At 29.3% G+C, this 25,496-nt stretch overlaps 1 protein-coding gene across 1 annotated transcript in view; it reads left to right on the top strand.

Moving 5' to 3' along the window:
• LOC107453344 (phospholipid-transporting ATPase ABCA3) overlaps positions 1-25,496 on the top strand; it is a 47,014-nt gene that overhangs the window by 8,102 nt on the left and 13,416 nt on the right. Inside the window, exons 5-14 of the mRNA XM_087157407.1 lie at positions 2,594-2,749; positions 6,969-7,206; positions 10,965-11,156; positions 13,817-13,995; positions 14,076-14,207; positions 15,611-15,740; positions 19,044-19,198; positions 20,645-20,800; positions 21,955-22,165; positions 23,705-23,954. Coding sequence (XP_087013533.1) covers positions 2,594-2,749; positions 6,969-7,206; positions 10,965-11,156; positions 13,817-13,995; positions 14,076-14,207; positions 15,611-15,740; positions 19,044-19,198; positions 20,645-20,800; positions 21,955-22,165; positions 23,705-23,954 — 1,799 coding nt within the window. The remainder of the gene's footprint in view (positions 1-2,593; positions 2,750-6,968; positions 7,207-10,964; positions 11,157-13,816; positions 13,996-14,075; positions 14,208-15,610; positions 15,741-19,043; positions 19,199-20,644; positions 20,801-21,954; positions 22,166-23,704; positions 23,955-25,496) is intronic.

The following is a 25,496-nucleotide window of genomic DNA, read 5'->3' on the forward strand; positions in this document are numbered from 1 at the left end:
CCTTTGAGCAATTTCTTTGTACAGCATACTTTCTATGAAGAATTTTGCTCGTGTATAGTTTGTCTAAAATAAGAACTCCCGCAGACATTCGTCTGGATCTGTGCGGTGACTATGGTAACGAGATATGACTATTTTAAGTAGGGATTCAGGGTCACTGTTTTGGAGTGGTTTCAGCTCGGGTTGGCAGGAGAAAAGGAATGTCTTTCCTCGGTCTATTGCAGGGATGGGCAAACTTTATTCGATGAGGGCAAAAAATCGAAGAAAAAAAGTTTGGTGGGTGAGGTAAAAACTTCTACAATAAAAAAAATTCATACTCAAGTTTTAATTTAAATATTTAATTAAATGTTTATCTGCTACACTGTTTATCTTCTTGAAAAAATTTTGTCCACCTAATTAGTTCTTTAAAGACATTCAGGCATTGCTTCGTTGTTGGCATTCCTGTGCTTGGCTTCAAAATGTCGGTTAATTGATGTCGTATTCTTTAAAAACTGCTACAGTTTCATTGCAGATAATGCATACTGGTTTATCTTTTACAACTGTAAAAAAATATTTCCAAGTCCATTCATTATTGAACTCACGGCACTCTGAATCAGCTTCGCGAATTTTAGTAGCCTTTTTGGGGTTAAAATTTTTTACAAATAACTCAAACAAGCAGTGGCTATTTTATACATTTAATAATTTCACCATTATTTACAATAACGTTATATGTGTGCTAACTTTTCATACGCAATAAATTATGTTAGAACTCGTGCCGGCAGAAAAACCCGCTTGTTGGAGTTTAAAATGCGCAGTCTGCCACATGTGAAGTACAATTCACCTATATTAGATTCCGTATGTCTGCTCCCAGAGAAAGACAAACGCTCATTGTCGCCAATCTACGGCTTTCTACAAAGAACTTCGGCTTTCAACACTTTACCAATTAAAGTTGTCTGTGCTAGCTATTTTCATCAATCGCCTTGGATCGGTAAGTTAGAATTCTATTCGTGGGCCGGACAAAAACTTCTGTCGGGCCTCATTTGGCCAGCTGGCCGTAGTTTGCCCATCCTTGGTCTATTGTGTTAATCCTAGAGTGAAGCTACCCTCACTAAAATGAGCCATTCTTGTTTCCATAGCACCAGATAGCCTCAAACTTTGTGGCGGGAGGAGTATATGCGTTCTATCATTCAATAAAGTTTCGCGGTCTTGTTGAGATTGACCCTGTATATGTTTCTATCACGTTTCTATCAACGTTTTTAATACTATTAACAGGCTCCTGTCAAATTTCTATTTCAACTTTATGAAATGAATATTTTTTTAAGATGTAGTAATTCTCTTCCACTTTTTGATGTATTCTTAAAACTTTAACTATATCTACTTTTCAAATCAATTCGGTGTTTTCAGAGAGTAGCTGCGACAAAATTGCCATTTTAATATAGAATCGGTTTGAACATCTCAACTCCGTTTAAAAAATGATACAATAACGAGTAGTTGTTATCGCCTTTTCATCTTTGATCACATTGATAATTTTAGTTGATCATATTGATATCTTCTGTTGAACACATTCATTTGTGTTTAATTTTACTCGTAATTAGATTTATTTTTAAATGATTTCTGTGATAGTTGTCTTTATCTTATAAAGATAACAGTTTTAATACCGATAATATAATAAAAAATTGATAAAAGATAACAGTTTTAAAAATAACAGGTTGTGTATCGTTTTCCTTTAGATAATAATTTTATTTCGCAACTAATTTATCGATAAATATTTTTATTTTTCATAGCTACATCTTAAATTTTTATTATAATAAAAATAATTCCAAGAAAGATATGGAGAGATTAATTTATAAACAATTCAAAACGTTGTTTTATTATAACCTTTACATATTTTCTTTCATTGGTATTTAATTAATTAAAATAAAAATCTGATTAAGGAAGCCTGATTTAGGGAAGTTAGGCAAATTAAAAATATACTCGCTTTAAGTTTCCAAAAAAATTTTATTATTATCATCATCATTATTATTATCATTATTACTATTATTATTATTACCATCATCATTATTATTATTATACAAATTAGCTCTTTTCTCAAAAATTTAATGCTTTTTGTTAGAAATGTTCACTACTCTTAGTAATTGTAGATAGAAAACAGAATTGTTTTCCTATTTTAATTTTATTTTCTAATGAATAAAAGCTTTCAACGACAAAAACTAGCTATGCAATCCTTGGGGACATCGCATTAAAAAAATTAGCCCCAAGTACCAAGCTGTTAGTCATACAATTGAAAATTTAGTTGGACTCTGCAAAATTGCCTCAAAATTTTCATTAAAGATTTTAAAAACAATATTACTAATTTTCTTAACTCTAACTGCTGGGTGTTAAATTATAACAATTTCTGATATGGTTCCACTAAATTTTCATAGTTTTTTTGTTCCACTTTGAAATTTATCTGAGAAATAGATCTACGACATTGAAATATGAAAAGTCACTGAAAATTATGAAACCTTGGAAATATTTTAGATCTTAAACTAACTTCTACGTGTTTTTTTTTCCTTCTAATGAATAATGCTATTAGTTGTGTTTTATAAATGCATTAATGCTATACTTTTTTTTCCAGGTGATGATGCAAAGGTTTCCCTTTCCTGAATATTATCAGATTTTAGATAAATCTCAAATTATTGAAATGACGCCAATGATAATTGGTTACGGGTTCTTTGTTTTCATGTTAAATCTCATTCGAAGAGTTATCGAAGAAAAATCGAATGGCTCAAAAGTATGCTCGCATTTTATTACATTTCAATTTATTACATTCAACAATTTTTCCCACACACTACACTTATATTTTCAATTATTCCATTTCTGATTTTTTGCTATTTTGAGTTTAAAGATTTTTAGCGTTTCAGACATTCTCGTATGAGGTAGTAGTGAAAAGTGTCCCAGTTCAGGCCGTGGTGCGCAAAAGATTTATTGCTTTGTCCCGTTTTAAATAGTGGATTTTTAGTTTTAACACAATTAGTTTGCAAGCACGCATTCTTTTCTATTAAGAAAGTAACCAAATTGGTGATCCAAAAAAAATATATGCTACTTATTCAAAAATATATATTTCTTTATGAAACACAAATTTAACTTTTAAGTACTTATTAATTGTTCTACTTTAACAGATTAAGGCATGTTAATAAAAACATCAGTAAAAGGAATACTGGGCTGTGTAATTAATCTCAAAAGAACATCAGTGTAAAAAATAATAGAAAAATTTATACATGGCAATACCACGTAGCCTAAATTAACATTAAAAAATAATCATTTAGGAAAGACCGGACAAATGGCACTTAACTTTCAAAATACATCAGTGTCGGAAATACCGAGAAAGTGTTAACCAAGAAATGGCATACACATTCCCGCTTTATTACAATTATCTCCATTAATAAAATTATTATTAATTGTAAACATCTATTATTAATGATGGTAAAATTATGGTGAAATAACCGACAGCAGTCTGTCTACGCGATTAATCGTAAAATTACATTTTTTACCTTTACAGCTTTGAAATCGTTTACAACTAGTATGGTTATAAAATCATGAATACAAAACTATACGGATTTTTAACCATTTACAACTAGCATGGTTCCGAAACCGTAAAAAAAGAGAAATTTAACTGGATATATGAGCTAGGGTTTTCGTTTGGTAATGGACATCGGAGAGAGTAGAACACTGGAATCTCTTCGTGTGTTGAAGAGATGGAAGAAAGACTGACCCAGTTCTGTCGGTAATGAGACTGACGGATTAGTCCTCTCGGCTATAATATGTACGCAGTGGCAAGAACTAAGTAGCTTCATCAGATGTATTTAGTCGGTGCAATGAAATTCTGGTTGTTTAACTGTATTAGGTGAAAGCAGTTAATAAACGGTTTTTCTCAAAGTTAACAATTTGCTTATCATCTTATTTATGGCTATTTGACTATTTTGCTTAAATATGGTGAAACAATAACTAATTAAACAGTTATTTAACAATTTTTTCGAGAAATTTCTAACAGTGTAGTTTAACCAACGGTTGTCTGCATCGTGACTAAACCTCGAAACAGATTGTCTATTTTCCTCGTTAACAAATTTACCACAACTGCTCCCAATACGCATGAATTTCGTTTATATATATATATATATATATATATATATATATATATATATATATATATATATATATATATATATATATATATATATATATATATATATATATATATATATATATATATATATATATATATATACACGTATAACTGTCTCATAAACATATAATGCAATTATTTTATAAGCATATAACTTCTCGAGAGTTTTCCGTTAAAACAGTGTTTTCTGACTCTTTGTTTTTTCCATCGAATTCGGATTCTTCCTTATCATTTGAAACAGAACACACGTCAGAAGAATGCTTCCTTCCGCAAAAATTACGAACTTTCACTTTGCAGAATCTCGATAAATGCCCTTGATTGAGCAACATCCTTTCCTTAATAAAATATCTTTTGCCTCCTTATAAGATAAACCACTTTCACATTGGTTAGAATTAGGCAACAAACCACAGAAAAGACGCGATTTATTTTCTTATACTTAATCGTTGGCGTCTTTTTTGTATGCTTTCATTTCTCTCCCGGCAGTTATGTCTTTATTTATACTAGTAGAAAGATAATTAAACTGAAATGGCAAATGAGTTATATTTATTTTGAATAATTTCGGTATTATTCGTCTGAGACCTTTCCATAGCATTTAAATGTTTGCTCAAAAAATTAAGAATATCCCTAGTGGAACAATTTTCCTCAGTGAATTCCTTATATTAAATCGAAAACCGAATCTCATGGGAGTAATTTTAATAAAATATGCCACGTGAACTACTAAAAGCTTCTGGTGACACTCCCCATGCTTCTAGGACTCCTTAATTGTGTCAGAGAATCTTCAGAAAAATGTAAGAAAAATTTCAACATTATTAGAATGTTTTATAAGTTGAATTTGCACTAATTTGCTTACATGAGTATTAATCAAAACATTATAACGGGCTAAACCGTCTTTCTTTAAATCAACGGCTTTCTTATAATTTTCGGACGAAATAAGAAAACCTTTGTTTGTTGATTAAGCACTTCCGCTCAAATGAGCTTTTAAATAAGCAAATTTATCAACTTGTTCCAAATGTTCGTTTTTATGAATTGCCGTTTTAAAGAGTTCTAAAGGGTAAACCATTGACTTACCTTTTAGTTTTGTTATTTTACTCTTTAACAAATCATTTGATTTTTTTCTGCAGAGGTTTCGTTATGGATTTCCTGTTTTCAATTGTTACTTAAGATTTCCAGTTTCGAATTTTCCGTTAATGACAATTCCGTGTAGAATTCTTTTTTTAAACCGCCATTTTTAAAAAGTAACATTTTCAATATATTTACTTAATTGCTTCGTATTCATTTTCTAACTCATCAGGGTTAATTAAAAGCTCAATTTGGTTATATTTATCCGTTAATACCTCTAGGATTTCTAGTCCTTCAATCACTTCATTTGAATTAAATTTGTTTTCTACTTTCGTTAACAGTTTAGCAATTGTAGATCTTAAGATAGTTCTTCGTTTTTTAAGAACATCCAATTATTCAGTTATGAGTTATGTACTTCATATTTTTTTCAGCCATTGAACTAAATACTCAATGGCTGAATATTCAGCAGTGAATCAGTAATAATAATTATTACTTTGAAGCAAATTCAATGAAGTTCAACAAATCGTGAATATATTTCAATTCAAAGTTTTAGTCAGTTCAGTTTTATTATATAAGGCATTCCAACCGAGGCAGGGATACCATTTTAAATTTTAGTTTTCAAAACAATAAGAAACTAACCAAAAGGCTTTCCTCTTTTCTCCATCGGGATCAAGAAGATAGTTTGCGTGAAAACATCAAGAAATCGAAAGACTAAACGACTAAAAATGGAAAACTTTTTTAACTGAACATAAACGGAGAAACACATATTTAGAACAACACATGGAAGGACAAGACAACTAGAAAAACCACGGACAGCACTATGGTGCAACAGATCATACTAAAACTAAAAAAAGATATGAATATTAATAAGCATCATGCATAATAAGGTTTCAAATGTTCTTTCGTTTTCGACATACTATTTTCCACAATATCAGTGGTTTAAACTGATTTTTGAGGATTTTAATCTTATTTTTGATATGATCAATCTCGATAATGAATCTTAAGATTTCGATAACACTTAGTTACAATTTAAAATATTAGTGTTAGGTAATTACGGTTAAAAAATATTTAATCAAATATTGTATAAACTTTAAGGATAGTTTAAGTATACTAATTTTCTTTACTATTTCATTTGGATGTACAGTTTTGGTTGCATTAAAAATAAAAAAAATACGATATTCTTGCTGAGAAATGAGGATTTTTTTGAAATATTTACAGCTATCATAATAGTTAATGAAATTAAACTCATTTTAAGGGGGGGGGGGAAAGAGTCATGAGGCATTATAAAGAAATGGTACCAATAGGAAAAAAGCAAAATCATCAGAGAAAAAAAACTGATTTTTTTTTTTCCCAAAAATTTCTCATATTTAAATATCCTTTTATAAACAACCATGAATTAACTAGGAAACATCCTTTGTGTTATCTTCTTAGTTTTAACTTACTTCAATGTATATTCTGAATTGAAAAGTTACAATTGAAAAGTTAAAATTGAAAAGTTGAATATTGGAAAGTTACCACACGCATAAAGATTACTTAATCTCTGAATTCAAGAAACTTTTAATAAAGAAATTGTTTTTCTCTTAAATGTAATGGAAATCCGTAAAAAACCTGATATATTACTGGAAATAATGCGTGACGTTACGGAATTTTCTTTCAGTTTTGAAAGCATTAAATACTGTGTAAGTTTAAGTTCCGTTTATGGCAATGAACCTTAAATGAATCAATGTTTCTTTTTTTCACTTCAATCCATTTATGTTTTTAATTCCAGGAGCTGATGAAAATGATGGGAATGACCGATGCTGTGTACTGGTCAAGCACATTTGTAAACTATTTTATAGTGTGCATACCGTCAGTACTTGCTATCACAATTATTTTCAAAGCCCCGCTGAAAAATTCTTACGTGTTTTTACAACACATTGATCCAGTCTTACTATTTTTAATATTACTACTATATGTGGTAAGCCTAATTCTGTTCTGCATGGCATTTACTATATTCTTTAGAAAAGGTAAGTTTTTAACGCCACTTTTAAAAGTTTTTTTTGCAGATATTTCAATGAAATTTAAATATGTTTAATATATATAATTATCATTATCAATAGAATTCATAACAATAGTAAACCACTTTGACACAGAAAATTTTAAATTAACTTGATTTGCACAATATAGGAAATAGATTTTTTATTGACGAAAATGCATGCAGACGTTTTTCCATGTATTTTGTTCATAACAAAGGATCTCAAATTTGTCTACTACTAAACTCGAGATAGAAAAAATGAGTGTTTAGAGGTTTCATGAATTTTTTCTTTATGAAAAATATCCTCTAAGCTACAGAAATTGTAAAACAAAATTACAAACAATGATAGGTTCAATAATTTGAGTTTTCCTCAACTTTTTAATTTTTCTTGTTGCAATGACATTGCGTTAAAGTATCAGAATTCTAAATAGCCCATGCAAATGCGTGGCACTATTTTCTGAGAAAACGATAGAAAAATAACTGATATTTCGATTAAATGTGTACAATTGAATAAAAAGGTGATTATTTAAATGCGTGACTCGCATGTCGTAATAACATCATTTTTAAAATATTCCATCAAATATCATCAATTCAATGTCAAATCTATCGTTAAATATCGAATTTACGTGAAAAATCATAATTGCAAAAAAATAAATTAATTTAAGTAAAAAAGAATTTTTTTTTTAAATAATCGCTTTAATTTGCGATGAATCATGATCAGCACGAATGAAGCGCGTCTGTATTTAAATGCATGATTTAAAATTCGCATGTTAAGTCGCAAATCTGACTTTTTAAAACCTCCAGGAAATGCATCCTAAAAACTGAGGAAAAATAATTGAAAAATAACTTAGATTTTTGATAAAATTGGCAAAAACAAAGTGCGCCAAAAAATTATAATTTAAGTGTGTGTTTTGAAACTCATATGTGTTAATAATATTGTAGTTTCAAAATCACATTTAGAAGCGCAACAATAACTGCCTTCAAAAAATTCGTTTTGATTTACGATAAAAATCAGTACACATAAAACATGCCAAAAAGTGATAAATTGAATGCGTAACTTATAACTCACGAGCCATAATATAGTAATAAATATTTTGGGATTTTTAAAACCACATGGAAATTGCTAGTTATAAATGCTAAGAAAACTATGAAATCGGCAACTATAAGGTGAGTCAAAAAGCGATTATTTAAATTCGAAATACGTGTATCGTAATATCTTATTAGAAATATCAAGGTTCTTAAACCATGCAAGATTCTGTAGCAATGACCGTTGAAAAAGTGATTGAAAGACATCATATAGATTTAAGATAGAATCTGCGCAAATTGAGCGCATCAGAAAGTGATTACTCAAATGTGTGGTTTAAGATTTTCGATGTTTTTTAATCCTTCAAAAACGTTTTTTCTATTGTGTTCAGAAATTCTCACTAATCTCACATCAACAGAAGGCGAGCCTCATGTGGCCCATGGGCTGTAGGTTCAGCGCGCAGTCTAAGGAAATTATGAGATAAACACAAAAATTAAATATGTTGATAACGAAACGTTGAATTCCTGGATTTCTGTAGTTATTTTAAAAAATGGTATATCAAAATCATTATTGAAGCAATAAAGTAATAAATACAATAAAAGAAAAAAATATGTGTGGATAATAAAAAAAAACTATAAAATATTTTAAGATAAGTAGCACATTCTCAAAACCAAAAAATGGATGTTTCCCTTTTAAGAAACTTGATTATTTTCTCTAGTAAGCAAATTTCAATATTTGGAATACTGCATTTATAAAAAAATTCATATTAATGTTATTCAATAAAAGTAAAATTATATTGAATAACTGAATAAATAAATTTTTTATGAGTATTTTTAAACTTAATGTATATCAACATGTTTTTAATCTTTTCGTACGCTCTTACAAAATTCTACTAACTCAAAAGATTTTTTAATTAAATAATTTGAAATTTTGAAATTTTACGTGCTGCTAAATGTTTTCATGCATTTGAAAAAACAACGTAAGTGTCTCAGAGTATATTTCGAGAAAAGTGACTTCTCAACTATTTTCTTTCTATTGCTAATGTTATGAAAACTAAAAGAGAATTTCTGAAAGTTGATAAAACGAAGTTTATTTATTGAAAAAGTAACTTATCATACAAAAGTGCCATATGTATAAAATTTTCAATTTTGAATACTTTGTTGCTTATGCTGATATTTTTATTGCATGGCACAGTATACTGCTTCTTTGTTTTGTTTTTTTAAATTAAATACAATGTCATTACTTCATTATAATTTTACTTTAGACGGACAATAAAAGTGAAAAATGAGCAATTTCTTCAAAATATTCAAAAATGTCCCACTGCTTTTATTTTTATGCAATATATTATTCATGCAACATGAAACAAATTACTCTATTTTTTTTAAATGTTCACACATTTCTAATAATTTCCAATGATTTTTTTCATGCAAAATATTTTAAGCATTCTAAAGATATACAGCATTAAACAACTGCCTGTAAATCTAGCATTTAAGAAAATTCATAAAATGTAACTGCTCGATCATTTGAACAAAATTTTGACTTTTGTTAAATAACATTTATAAGTACTTTTTGTAAATACAGTTAATGAAAATATTAGTAAATAAAAGGCAGTAATGAAAGACTTTCGAGAAAGTGATTATAACATAAAAAATATGCAATTATGGAAATCAAAATCAGCTAAGAATGTTTTAAAGCATATATAAAGTTTGAAACCGTCGTAACACTATCTAGATAAAGCAATCAAAATGAAAAAGCTTTTAGTTTAAGTGAACTAAAAAATTATTAAAGTTTGTAAAGCACTATAAATAGTTATAATATTTAGTTCCGAAAAATAATCATATACAACAGAATAAAATAATAAAATATTAATTGTATTGACTCGCATAAAAACGTAATAAGTTGCATCATGCGCAAAAGTAAAAAACTTGGACTACCCTAAATAACATTTATGTTCTTATGTTTGAAAAAGTCCCATTTTTAAAATTCGATTTCTCAGTAACTATTCCAACAATTTTGCTCAAATTTTGTATTTTGCCATTTTCAATTGCATTCTTTAAAATGATATATACCTTAATATTCAAACATTTTCCCCCAATTATTAAATAAAATAATAAATATATGCTAAAAGTAATATTTTGCATGGAGTTTTCTTCGCGTAAACGAATTCTATAATTTTGTGCAAACATTTTTTAATTAGCTTAAGATATTCTCGAGACATGGTGAAATACGTAAAAAGTGAAATTAACATTTAGGGGCTCAAAGTTTGGACAGCTTTTCTGACCAAACTATTGGGACCATCATATTTCTCAAATTGCAGTGTTTTGGTGGTCAGTATTCATAATCCGTAAAAAAAAAAAGGCATGTTTGTTCAGAGAAAACACGCTTTTGTTACAGATTTCATAACTTAAAAAACCATCTGTACTAATTAATTAGCATATTTAAGGTCACCCCCTCAAACCATTAAGATTAAATCCTAGAACATGAAGATCCATCATTAGATCAAAAGTTGTTAAGGGTGGTCCGTTTATTTTTGTGCCCTGTACATCCTTACTTAAGACAACGAAAGAATTAATTTTCTTCAAATATTAATCTGAATAATGCCACCATGTTATAGTTATAATAACATTATTTGTATAATAAATTAAACATAATAAAAGTAATTTTTTTATTTCTATATTTCTTGTATTATGAACTGTAATTAATTGTTCTTATTTTATTATTTTCAGCCGTGTTCGCAATTATAGCCTTTATAACTGTGTGGAATATTGCCTTTAATCTGCTGTTACAAAATTATTTCCTCGTTAATTTTGATAAAGGCTTCTCAACTTTGCCTGAAATAATTAAAATAGGAGTTTCTCTTATCCCAGCTGGGAGCATACTCCCAATATTTAAGTACATTTCTCATTATGAAAAATCAAGTAAGTATTTTCAAAATAACACTTTCATTTAACAGTTGTTTGAGTTATTTTAATTATAAATATAGCCTCTTTACGGCACTAATAAGTAATAGTAATAATATTGAATTACATTTATTATATAAGTGCGTGAATTCAAATATTCACAAAACAGTTTTGATTTATGTGTAGGTTTTACATTTGAACTACTCATCACATTTTATAGATAAAGAAATGTTTCATTTGAATACAAAATAATAAAAAATTAAAATAAATAGCCAAAAAACAAATTTTAAAAATTAACTAGTGAATAAAATTTTAAAATTAGCATATTATATATTGTTTTAAAATTAAATTACAAACAAAGTTTATATAGTAATTTTTAAATAATAAATTATTAAATGATAAGCTAATGCATTTTTTGAGTAAAATTAATATTTTCATAATGTTTATTATGCATTAAAGAACCTAATTTCAAACTTCTTACAGCTGTTAAACAATTTGCAAACGTTAAAATAACATTAATATCAGAAAGCATTGGTCAAGATGCGAAAAAATCTTCTGATAAATGATTAGACCTGCGAACTTAAAATTATCTCTAGCTCCTGCAGCAAGAGAAATTGCTGCAATGATTTAAGTGATATTAAAATGATATTATGGAGTCATTCAATGATATATTAGTAACATATGCTACCCCAAACAAAACCAAAACTTTGATTGCATCTAAACTGGATTTTCTCACATGGTTCGAAGGGTTCATTTAGGATATGTTATGCCATACTGCGTAGTAAGTACACTGTTAGAAATTTTAAAATGCGTACGATACCGTTCAAATTTGCTGCAGCATTAAGGCTTTGATAAGATAACAGAAGTATGGCTCAGTAGCACTTTATTAAGTTTGTATGGTCAATTTGGACGGTGTTATGGTTCAAAATCGACACATTTATGAGATTGAATTAAGTTTTGAAATAAGACTAAAAAAGCGTTTAAAAAGTGAGAAAACCTATGGTTAAATCTATCAAAATATAGAGAAATTTACACGAGTTATTGGTACTATGGGAACACTAAAAAATACGCTAATTTTTACCGAAACGCTTTGGTACGGACTTCTTCGTAAAATTAAAAATAATTTATGATTTTATTTTACCATGCTGCTTGATAGTAAATGTGATGGGAGTTTTGTGTCTCCATCAATAGCCGCCAATCGTTGTATAGTGTAGTACATGAATGTTCATTTAGGCCATTAATGAATGAATTGAACAATTGAGTTTCCAGGAAATAATGTACAAATCGTTGAATGTAAATTTAGATTTTATTAAGCATAATTTGATTTAGAAAATGGCCACTTCTTCATGAAAAAAATAAGAAATCCCTTAAAGGGATGAAATAATAATACTCTCTATTGAAAGATCATAAAGCCAGAACATCCTTCCTGACGGTTAGAAAATTGAGACTGGGAGGCCCCAAAGGGCTCCCAGCCTTCACAAATTCGAAATTAAAAGTGAATATATTTATTCTCAACGGACAGAGAAAGTATGGGTAGGAGATCCAAAATTGGCGATTTATCACAGTATATCATAGCCAAAACAAAGCCAACAAGCATATCAACATGGGTTTAAAAGAACACCTTGGCGATCACGAGTCGCCAACAAATTTATGTGAATTATTACAACCATGCAACCGAAACATTTAGCCGTTGGAAAATTAGAATAAAAAGTTATAAATAGATTTTTGTTTTCGATTAAAGGCGACAGTGAATATATAAGTCTGCATTAGTAATGAAATAAAAAAATGTATCCGTTACATTAATCTAGAAGAGAAGAAATAAATATTTTATGTTTGTTTTAAAAAGATTAAGTTTTTGATTTATTTTTAAATGTAATTTCTATTAATAAATAAATAAGCTTAAGTAATCAAGGATATTTTAAAAAGATAGGAAATAAATATGTAATGCCAAATTGTGGCATCACAGTAAATGTGGTAAAATTAGGTAATTTTATCATGATACCTTAGAGCATGGCATGGCTTTAATAAGCCGAAATTTTAAATTAACTAAAGCAGGGTGTACATCTAAATTATACATATATACATAAGACATAACAGGAAAATGAATGGTTTAAATATCGTATATTTTGTTTTTGTTACAAGAATATATGATGCTTTTACAAGGATTTTTTTTCTTCTTAAAAAAAGAAGAAAAAAAAGAAATCAACCCTTGAATAAAGTAACGTTAACTACTTCAAGACGTAAAATATGTATACAAAAGGTCATTATAAGCAGTAGAACAAAAATTCGCGCATTATAGTATAAATATAACTTTTAGCATTTTTCTGTTTTTATCTACAATTTAAAGCTAGTATAAACAAACATAACTTCAAATAAAAAACTATAATAGTTATTTTTAAAATTAATAATGATAATAGGACGTATTCGTATTATAATGTATCGACAGAACTTTTTTAAATAATATCAATCTATGTTATTTCGGGTTACAAATCTTTAAGTGTACAGCTTTCAAGATTAACTTAAAGTTTATTATTTTTAATTAGAAATAAAATTTTTACAAAACCAAGTAATTGAAATTTTATTAGCACAAATTTTTTGTTCTTATAATCAAAGTAATATTCAGAAAAAAATATGAATAATTACTTTTTTTTCAAAATTAAATTTACTCTGTTTTACAGGAGAAGGTGTACAGTGGTACAATTTGTCAGAATTTGCTGTTAATGCCGATTTTAACATGTTAAGTCTGCTGTTAACAATCGCATCCTCTTGTGGCGTGTTCATATTAATCATATGGTATTTTGATAAAGTTTGGCCTTGGCAGTCAGGGGTTCCTCAACCATTTTACTTCTGTTTTACAGTTAAGTAACCTTTAAATTCCTTTATTTTGTATTGCGCCTATCTGATTTAGAAAGCAAGTAATGTTTCATCACTTTTCAGAAGAGTTATTGGTGTGGTTCACCACCGAAACGAATCTCAACAACAGAATTTGTTGAACTAAACAATTTCGATTATTTTGAACCAGAACCGAGAAATATAGTTGCTGGTGTAGTTATTAATAATTTGTTTAAGGTAAGTACAATTTATGATGTAAATCAAAATATTCTCGATACGTTTAACGACGAAAAAAATCGAATGAAATTGACGAAAAAGGCACAGAGTGTTCCTTAAAAAAAACGCTTTTAGTATGTATTTTTAGATTACTTATCAAAAATAAAGACAAAAAAGTCTACATATTTGTGACAACACATTGATATTTAAACAAGAAGTAAACGTCAACGCTATCGAAATCTGAAATTTCACAGTCGGAGAAGGTAAATTTACAAAGCAACAAAATCTGATTTGACAGCAAAGGGAAGCTAAAAGATGATAACTTGAAACACCTTCAGATGTCAGTCGGCAATGAACAGGTTTTTCTGTACTGTTGTTCACTCACCTTCTTTGATTGTAATTTGTCAAAAATGAATTGCTCTCTCCGAGCTTAATTATTAATTCGCAATCCTCAATGGATATACTTTTTTCCTCTCTTTTGTAAAGGATTTTAAAAATATAGAGTTAGGGCGTTATTTACAAAACACACAGCAGAGATATATTTCCAAAAACTTTAAGAATAAGATAAAGTTTTTGATTTAGATGCCTATTTATTTATTTATTTATTTTATTTTATTAATATTTATTTTATTATTATTTATTTTATTTTATTATTATTTATTTTATTTTATTATTATTTATTTTATTTTATTATTATTTATTTCATTTTATTATTATTTATTTTATTATTATTTATCTTATTTTTATATTATTTATTTCATTATATTATTATTTTATTTGTAAATTAGAGTTGTAAGTTTCTTTTATCTCGAAAGTATACTAAATTAAATACACCAGAATATATAATTTACATTAAATTAAAATCCTAATTCACAAACGCTGGACTTATTGAAAAAGTTTTATTTGTTTAAGATAAAGTTCTAATTCTGAAAAAACTCAGCAGAAAAAATTGCACTATGACTACTTTTTAAATAAGTAAACTGTACAACAAATATATAAAATTTTATTTAACCTATATTTTATAGAAAAAACTTGCAACAATCTGATATTTATTTGCAACTTTAAAAATTTTATAATTAATATTTGTTAAAAAATATTTTTTGAGTTGATTTAGGGTATAGATTAGAGTATCATTTTGAAAGTCCTTATCTAATCCACTTATATCCCAAACAACATTACTTTGATTCTCATTTGACAAAACTTTTCCATATCAATTGATATTGTAAGGAATCGTAAAAAAATTGTTTTTACCGTAGAAGAACGCGACACGGGTTGACTTATTTGATTTTATTTTTGACAAAGCATCAAAAAATACATACTAAAGGCGGTGATTACAGAACACCTTGTTTAGTGTAGGAGCAAATTTTAATAGAAATAAATGAAATAACGAAAGAAACGTTTTCATTAAAACTCTTTTTCTTCAGATATTTAAAATGGGAACGCAGGAAAAGATTGCAGTTAATAATCTTCGTCTGAATATGTATAAAGGTCAAATCACTGCTCTACTGGGTCATAACGGAGCAGGAAAAACAACAACTATTAATATGCTCACTGGTAAGATTTGATCAGTAAGTTTCTGCCTCCTATTTTCATATCTTTGATTTTTCAATTAAAGCAAAATGTTTTACATTGCCCTAACTTTTAGATTTAAACAGAACCTTCATTCTATTTTAATTGCATGTAACACATCAACCAATAAATCTTCGGTTTGGCTAAGGAAAAAAAATTTTTTTTTAGAAATTTGATTTTAATTGGGTGATTAAATCTGGTTGAATTATCCTGGGTTGAACACTGTTGCAAAGCACTACGGACATTCCAAAAGATGAACAGTGTAGTGCGTTTGGGCTTTTGACAGCTGAAGTTTTGGTCACCAAGGGCCATTACTACTAAACCTGAAGAAACTATCAATTGTGTCTAATTTTATGGAATGCTGGATCATCTGCGTGTCGCAATCAAGAAAATTGACAAACAGAGTCATCTTACTACAAGACAATGTCTGACACGCCGTCGCTTAAGAGGTTTAGGAAAAACTGGATAGGTCAAATAGCGACATCCACCATACAGCCGAAAAGCCCTGTCGCTTTGCGACTTCCACATTTTCGGGTAATTGAATAAAAAGCTCAAGGTAACCAGACTTGTGTCGGACGATGACGTGAAAAAGCCAATTTCAGAATTTAAGACATTTTGAAGCAACAGACCAAGGATTTTTATGAGACGTGGATCACGTTGTTCGTAAGTCAGTGCGACAAATACCTAAATGCTCATACTTTGAAAATACTCCATTTTTTATATATTTGCATTGGCTCTCTTTTATTTGACTCGCCTTCTTATATAAACGAAGATGAAACCAAAAAGGAAAATTATTCGAATTACTAGTGAGGAATACAGGTAATTCGACCACAATAGGGATTCAGAAAAAGTTTAATTGTGTGATGAGCTATGGAGATATAGCCTTTTCAATAATAAAATTCGAATAATAACCTTTCAGCTATTTGCTATTTCCTCTGGCATGTAACCAGTTCAACTCTTGAGGATGCGCTTTCAAGGGCCCACAAACTGTGACAGTATATGTACTAAAGAGTACGCATACGTACGAATTCGGCATGTATTCGAGAGAGAATACCGAATGGAGATCACGTACGTATGATCTCGGGCCGCTGGAGTCTGAAAGACTCGTTTCATGTATGATATTATTGGTAGTTAAGGGAGAATCACACTATCACGCATATGTGATCACGGTCCTGCCGAGTTTAAGTGTGTTATGATATTTTCAGTCTCACTTTCTTCAGTAATAGTTCGTCAGATTCATATAGTATATATTTTTTACTTCTCGCTTAACAGCTTACTTGTAGCGCATAATGTGCATATATTTTCTACCCTATCTTTGACAACGATTTTCTACGATTCTATCAGTATTTATCAAACATTACGAAATTCATTTTGAACTGAGTGCCGTTAAGACAAGGTGAATTTATTTGAATTGGTTATCCGAAATAATAATACAAATTTATCAAACTCTTAATAATTTTGACAGTGCACTATTTGTATCATTGAGTATTTTTTATCATTATTCTAGAAGAAATATCTCAGAATGAATAGAGGTTATTCTATATAAAAGCGAGAAAAAAAAGATGAAGAAAAGCTATGATCATTTTTAATTTTTTGGTGATAAAACTTAATAAACGTTTAAAATAGCTAACAGCAGTCACATTCAGCTAAGATGTGTTTGATCGACGCTCTAGCATGCATCCATAATAAACTGTATGCAAAGAAATTCTGATATATTTGTGCCAGAATTTGCTATGTCTTCCAGAATAGAAAAAAATTATATTCAATTTTGTTTCATGAGAAACGCTTTTAACTAAGTTTTACATATTTTATATACTTATAATGTGCCTACCACTACAATTATTCACTTCTAGTCCACTAGCATATAAGACATATTAGCTCGATTTTATGTTTGGGTGAATTTTCATCTATGAAGGTTTACATTGTCGATAACACTCGTCCCATATTGGTGACCCGGAAGTGATCTGAACACGCCTATCTCGACAAACACACCCCCTTTGATAGATGGTTTACATTAAGCAGTTGATTTGCTATTTTTGACCGTGACATTGTCCTCATCTAGCTATTTCTACTCAGTCTCAATCACACACAACGTCTGCCTACACTCGACTGCTAATGGCAACGCAGAAGCAACCACGACAGTGAACTTATTACAGCTCTCACGATCAGCACTCAATGTCTGGTGATCTTAATACCGCTCTTCTGGCTTCTCACAAAACAGCAATTAATCAACTAGTGACGTCCGTTCACCGAATTTTATGAGGGGAGTACTATAACTTGCAAACCACAACAATTATTCAATTCCAATTCACTAGTATATAAAACATGTTAACTTGGTTCTGTGTTGGGGCACTTTCTCATATATGAAGGTTGAAATTTCCGATAACACTGAGCCCACATACTTTATTAAAAATTGCCTCTTAAATTATGTGTTATTTCATTGTAAGCACATCAATGAAAATAATTTTATAACTAGGAGGCTTCGCCCCCTGCTCGCTGGCGCTCGCCAACCCCCGGAACTGCTTTCGCAGTTCATTTCGGATTGCTTCGCTTGCTCATTGTATACGTTCTTAACGTCTAGCTTTTGTATACTTTTTTGAACACTGAAGTTCCGACAACTTTTCACTGTAGAAAATTCTAAACTTGTGCATTTCAATATTAATTTGAAATTGCAAACAGTTCACATATTTTTCTTAATCACACTATTCTAAATTTCAGTTGTTGAGAAAAGTAACTGTTGTAAGTTTTGTTTTAAAGTCTTTCCCACCAGAGGGCTAAAACCATGTGTTGTAAAACAATATGAAATAGTACTGAACGCCGGATGTAAAGCATCGGCTTCGGTGAAGATAATTTTGTGAGAATTTTTTTGATAATTCGGTGAGAATTCACCCGATTAGACATATGTTGCTCACTACGTGCTCTTGCGCACCGAAGCCTATCAATTAAAACGTATTAGCGTTTTATATAATATAGATTAGCCATATGATGCTCACTACGTGCTCTTGCGCGCCGAATCCTATCAATTAAAAATGAAAACTGTTGCCAACGCGAGAAAAGAAATATCATCGGTTTTATTGATACGTACGTATTAGCGTTTTATATAATATAGATGTTCATTTCTAAAAGTGGAAAGATAGTTTTATCCAATTTGTTTATATATTGTTATATATTGTCCGATGTTTATATATTGTTCAAAGTAGCGCATGAACTTAGGAACGAAAAATTACTGTGTTTGGCTGTTGAAAAAGTAACAGAATTGACTGATGAAAATGACATATTTTTCTGTAGGTCTTTACACTCCTTCCAGTGGTAATGCTTCTATCAATGGTAAAGATATTACAACTGACACTACGTGTGCTCGACGTGGACTTGGTGTATGCCCACAACACAATGTCTTATTCGATACTTTAACAGTGGATGAGCACTTAAAAATATTCGCTGGGGTATGTTGAAAAAAATATTTATTCACACAATTAATTGCTAATATCATTTTTTTTTTTTGCATTATTATGAAATTTAAATTTTCTTAAAAATATATACTCCGGAAAATATTTACTTAATCAAAAAAAAAAGAATCTAAAAGCAAAATCAAGGGTATAATAACAATTTAACTTTTTTAATTGTGTGTTTCGTTTAAGATAAGCGACTGGGTAAAATCGGCAATTTAAAAAAACAAAAAAAAGAATTCGATTTTTTTTTTCATTATCCATATTTCAACTTTAGTTTGTTTGCTTTTCGAAATCCTTTAAAATTTTAATCTCCTATTTTTAGAAATGAAGTTACAATTGCTTTTTCATACATTGGCAGACGTAACCAGAAGCAAACTCCCGAAAACGGAATTAAAAAGTTTTTTTTGTTTTGAAAATTTTAAATCTTATTTATTTGAATAAATTATATTTTAAGACAAATGAAATTCATTTTTAGAAATTAATTTTCGAATTATAATTTTTTTTGGTCACACTTTTCTTACATTTCAGAATTTTTTCGCCTTTTATAGGCATTTTCTGAAGAACGTTGATTTTGAGAAGAAAAAAAATTTTCGCTAACACACCGAACGAAAAAAGTTTGTTATATAGTTCCTTGAAATTTTGTATGTAGATTCTAATAATTTTTGCAATGTTTTGAACTGAAAACTAAGGTTTAAGCGTGAATGTGTTATTTTTCTGAAGCTCTTAGCTTTTCTTTAAAAATTTGATATTACGCAATGTATTTAAGTTCTATTACATTGCTTGTTTGTTTGTCTTTTAATTTTTTTTTTGATTTTAGTTCAAAACACAGAATTACATTATTTATCTAGAAAAAAAATATTCAGAAATTTATGCAAATTTTTTGTTGTAGAGCTGACAGCGGAACATAACGAGTTTATAATTTTTAAGCACAAATTTGCCTTTATTTCGAAAAATGTTTTAGAAATTTTTAAACTTTTCTTAAAATTTATAATTTTAGGACCTCTGCTTGAATTTAAACTTTTCTTTGAAATGAAATAAAAAATTTTATTGAGACCTTTTTTTAAAAACAAATTGGGTCGAAACCAATCGGATAACTCAAGTTGAAAGGAGTTAAATAGAACAATACAAAAGATGAAGCTCTTAAAATAATGGAAATAATAAAGCTAAAGCTGTATTTATAGTTTTATCTTTGCTTTTGTTGCTTTCGCAAAATACGTAGACATGCATAGTAAATTTACATCACATTTGTCACATTTACCAAGTTTTGAGCCATTTTTAACTTTATCTAAATTTTCTAATTTACAAATATTTTTGATTAGGCCTTACTTTTGTAATTTGGCCATTTTTTAAAAGATTAGGCCATAATGTTTTGCCGAATAAGTCGTTGCTCGCAGGGGTTAAAAATAACAATTTTGCAATTCTAAATGCGTGTATTTGTAGTTGAAAGGAGTTAAATGGAAAAATGTTGAAAAAGAAGCTATTGAAGTAATGGAGATACTGAAGCTAACTAACAAAAGATATGAACTCGTCGAAAATCTTTCTGGAGGAATGAAAAGAAAGTTAAGTCTTGGAAATGCAATTATTGGAGGATCCGAAGTAAGTTCCTTTTAAATTGAAAATTGGATTAGTTATATATAGAAAAGTAAAAATAAGGTTTTAAGCTGTAAACAACAGAAAACTCTTAGTATCTTCCTCTTAGGAATAGGTATGAAGCTACACGACAGCACACATTGGAAAGGAAAAGGGGGTAAATAAAAAGTGAACTTTAAATATTGCTATCCAGATAAATGATACATTGTTTTCAATGTAATTTTTACGCTGAAATGAATTAAATTCGAGACTACAGCCTTATCTGGAAGAGGAAAATGTTTGGCTTGAGCCTATTTACGTATTTAATCTCATTATCCAGGCAAGCGCAACATTTTAACACAAGTCTTTTTTTTTCTTCGTTTGCCGAATGGAATGAGAACAAACACGAGTCAATCAGATTTATAGTTAAGAAGCTATAGTGGTTTTTATGTATACAAAAAACCATTTTTGACTTATACTTATTTACACTAATTGACAATATGAGTTCATAGCTATCTAGTCAAAAGAGGCATTGTTACTTTTGTATTCTTTTACGATGAATAAAATTATATCAAATCCGAGTCTATAAGTAAAAAGGTACACATTAAATACTTCTTAATTTGTCTAAATGTCAAAGTCAGATGAGCAAATTGGTACAAATCAATTATTGTTCGTCTTTTACATAAAACTATTACATCTTTCAACCTAAATCTATCGTCTCACACCATTCAGTTCTCATTCCATTTAGCTGGGGGGAAAAAGGCGGAAACAATATCTCATTTGTGTCTAACTTGCAATATTATTACCTCACTTGTCTATTTAGCAATGTTAAAATTTCTTCCCCATTTTACCACTCCCCTTTCCTTTTTTCCGAGATCGATGTTGTGCAATTTTTTTACCACTACCCAAGTAAGTGGTAAAAAATGGTAGTAATCATACAGGTGGAATATACTTTTTGTCACAACGTGGACTTGATTTTTATTAACTATCATTACCTTTCGTACCTTTTATATTTTCTATCATCACTGATTAGATTATGATAATCCATTTTTAACTCAATAACTTTAACTAAAATATTTATTAAATTAGTTAAAATAAATTACTGTATTGATTTTTTTAAATTAGTGTTATTTCTTAAACTGGAGAAGAAATAAATTTAATAAACGATTATGTTTCTGTAGGTGTTATTTTTGGATGAACCAACTTCGGGAATGGATATTGAGGCAAGACGAAATGTTTGGGATGCACTCCTTAGCATAAGACGTGATCGTACTATAGTTCTGACAACACATTATATGGAAGAAGCTGATATATTAGGTGATCGTATTGCCATCATGGCCGAAGGAGAAATACAGTGCTGTGGATCGCCTATGTTCTTGAAAAGAAAGTTTGGTAAGTTGAATTATTATATACTTCTTTCAAAAGAATTTATGAATAAGTCTTAAATAATTTATTTTAAATATTAAACTTAATTTCAAAGTGTTTAAAATGCCTGTCAAAATGATCTTTTAAGCTTATTTAACTTTTGACAAAGCAAAACATATTTTATTTTATAACCGTCGTTGAACAGCAGACCCTATTTTGGGTGTACGACTGCCAATGTTCAACTCTGTAGCCTTGTACTTTCGACCGATTCAGAATACAGGGGAACTCCTGGATCAAGTATTGGGTGAAATTTGCCTTCTCCTTTTCGATGGAACTAATCCGTTACATGAAGGCGAAAATCTCCCACGATCAGCCTGACGGCTAGGGAACTCTAACCCATGATTATCTACCACTGAGGATATTTTACGTCAGCACTGTGGTCGGAGTGAGCCAGGTGCGGAATTCGTACCGACCAGACATTGCTGGAATTCGAATCTGGTTCACTTCATTGGAAGGCAAACGCTCTATCCCCTGAGCCTCCACGACTCAAGAAAAACATATTCATGTTTTCACCATAAGTTATGTCGGGTTTGGTTCATAGCACCAAAAATACTTCTCCATCAGATTATATCACCGACGCCACTTCGTCGACGCTATCATTTCACCAACAGCTTACATTATCGACACGATCACTTCGCCGACAGCTCATTTAGCCGACTCGATAACTTCACCGACAGCTCATTTCGCAGACATGATCATTACGACGATGACGTTTATGTCGATGAAATGAACTGTTGACGAAGCTATCGTGTCGGCAAAGTGGCATCGGCCATGTGATCTGAACACCCCCCCCCCTCCCTTTATGTCGTAAATTAATTCAATTGTATAATAATATACAAAAGAGCATTTGTATGTTTTTGCAGTTTCATTAAAATGAATATGATAAGCTATGATTCAGTAAATAATTTACATGTTTTGTATACAATTAGTTAAAATCAAAAGCTGTTTAAATAATTACGTTATTAGGAAACATGACTATTGAAATTCGGTAAATGTGAATTTCTGACAAAGAACCAAGTTTTCTTAATAGTTACAAATTTAATTCCGCTTGAAATAACCGGAAAGTAGCAAACCCCATATTCTTTTCAGATTTGATTCAACAAATCTGCCTGTTTCCTTTTTTCAAATAATCTTTTTTTGCAATAAATTATGCTCTCTAAAAAGAAACACAATGATTATTAACAAATTGCGTAGAAGGAATACACAATTTTTAGAATGCTTATAAAAATTACTTCACATCTAATGCGTCCTTACATACACTTTGTTCAAGTCGCATTATTTGTAAATTAGTCTAAATTGAACTCAAAAGACTACTGAAAATAATAGCAACATATAATAGCTCTAAATTACTTAGCTATTAAATTTAAGTAAATATTAGAGCAAAAACAAATCGGCATAATTTTTAAATCAAATGCCGAACAAAAAATACTTATTGTTTTTCAAATGTTAGGCTAAAACTTTAATAATTATGTTTCTCATCTTAATTCTTTTTTTTTTCGCACACAGGAACTGGATACCACTTGCATTTGGTTAAGAGTCCAACTTTTGACGTAGATGAAACAAATTTGCTTCTTGAAAAACATATTCCTGATATATCTGTGCGGAAAGAATTGCAAAATGAAATTACTTATCGTCTTTCGACCGATTGTGGATCAGTAATTGGAAACATGTTTGAAGAACTGGAAGAGAGTAAACAGAAATTAGGAATCAACTCCTGCGGTATAACTATTACAACCATGGAGGATGTTTTCATTAAGTATAATATCTGAACAAGACACAATTATTTTACATAACTATGACGTTTAGTTAAGCGATTTACTTTAATTGCCTTCGTATCTATTTGTAAAAGGCAAGTCATGCAATCGAAATTTGGAAAATTTCCTAATTAATTAGAGTTTAAAATGTTTATGGAGCTTTAAGTAGGGCAACAATAGTTTTTTGATCAATACAAGAAAGATTGATTGCCGAACTATGGCCTCATTTAACTCATCACTAATCAAACTTTCTATCATTTTGCTGGAACCCAGTGCCAAATAATAATACATGATTCTATCGATTCCTAATTGCTAAGTCAATTTTTTTATTTAATTATTTATTCATTTACTCACTTATCAAATCCAATTTGCTTCAAATCAAAATTTCGACCGTTTTTTGACCTAAACAAACTAACAGGCACAAATCTAATTAATAAATCTCTATCACAAAAATGTTTCAGCATAATGTTACACTGTAAAAAATTTCGAATCAAATTGCTGGACGAATACCAACATTTTATGTGCATGATCCGCAAAATTCATTTTACTGTAAAATCTGTTCTTACTGTAAAATATTATACTGTAATTTTTAGAGTAATATCAGATTTTTTTATTCCGTAACATGTTCTGGTAAAAATGGATTTTTAGTACCGGTACCTAGACGTAATTTAATCCGGAATTTTTTACACTGTACTAGACAAAAATGATCCCATAAAGGATTAAAGGAACTAATCATGCATTAGCTGAGTGAATGAGTTTAAGTTATTAATATTTATGTACTATCATTATAATCTCAAAACTATATTACAGAAAAATGACTAAATCAACTTAAATATGTTAATTTTGAAATTATAAATTAGTGAAATAAAAATCATATCATTTATCATTATAAATTTTCCCAAAAAGGCATAAAATGGAGAAATAATAATAATAATAATAGATAAAATAAAAGTTAATTTTTTGGTTTGGTTGTAATAATACCAATTAGCATAATAAATAATACCTGTAAGGTATTACTTATTATACTAAGGTTGCAATAATACCTGTAAAAAATTTAGGATCAAATTACTATAAAAAGTACCGGCACTCAGGCTGCCGTTATTTTTTACCATAAAATCCATTTTTACCGGAATGTGTTATGGATCAAAACTGTGTACCATAATTTTTACAGTAATAATTACAGTAAAATTACTCTAATTAAATAAATATTATTCTAAACAATTGTGGTATTATATTTTACGTTAAATTGGATTTTATTGTAAAATGTATTTTAAGGTTAAATATATTTTACGGATGATGTACTCAAAGTGCTGGTACTTTACGAATCATAATTACGAAAATTAGCTAAGAATATCAAAATCTGTTGAAACTTAAAGGTGTTTTTAACAGTCGTCTTTACCTTTTCCTGTTTTTCCTCTTCCCTGTCCCAGAAAGATAATAAAATTTTATATTCAGTTTATTATAAAAATTTGATACATAAACTTTTTGTTTTGTTTTAGAATGATAATTTAATTTTTGATAAATCAATAAGAAATTTCTGAATT

Source organism: Parasteatoda tepidariorum, chromosome 2, assembly GCF_982258835.1.
Source record: "Parasteatoda tepidariorum strain Cologne lab strain chromosome 2, Ptep-v5.0, whole genome shotgun sequence".
NCBI classification, from domain to species: Eukaryota; Metazoa; Arthropoda; class Arachnida; order Araneae; family Theridiidae; genus Parasteatoda; species Parasteatoda tepidariorum.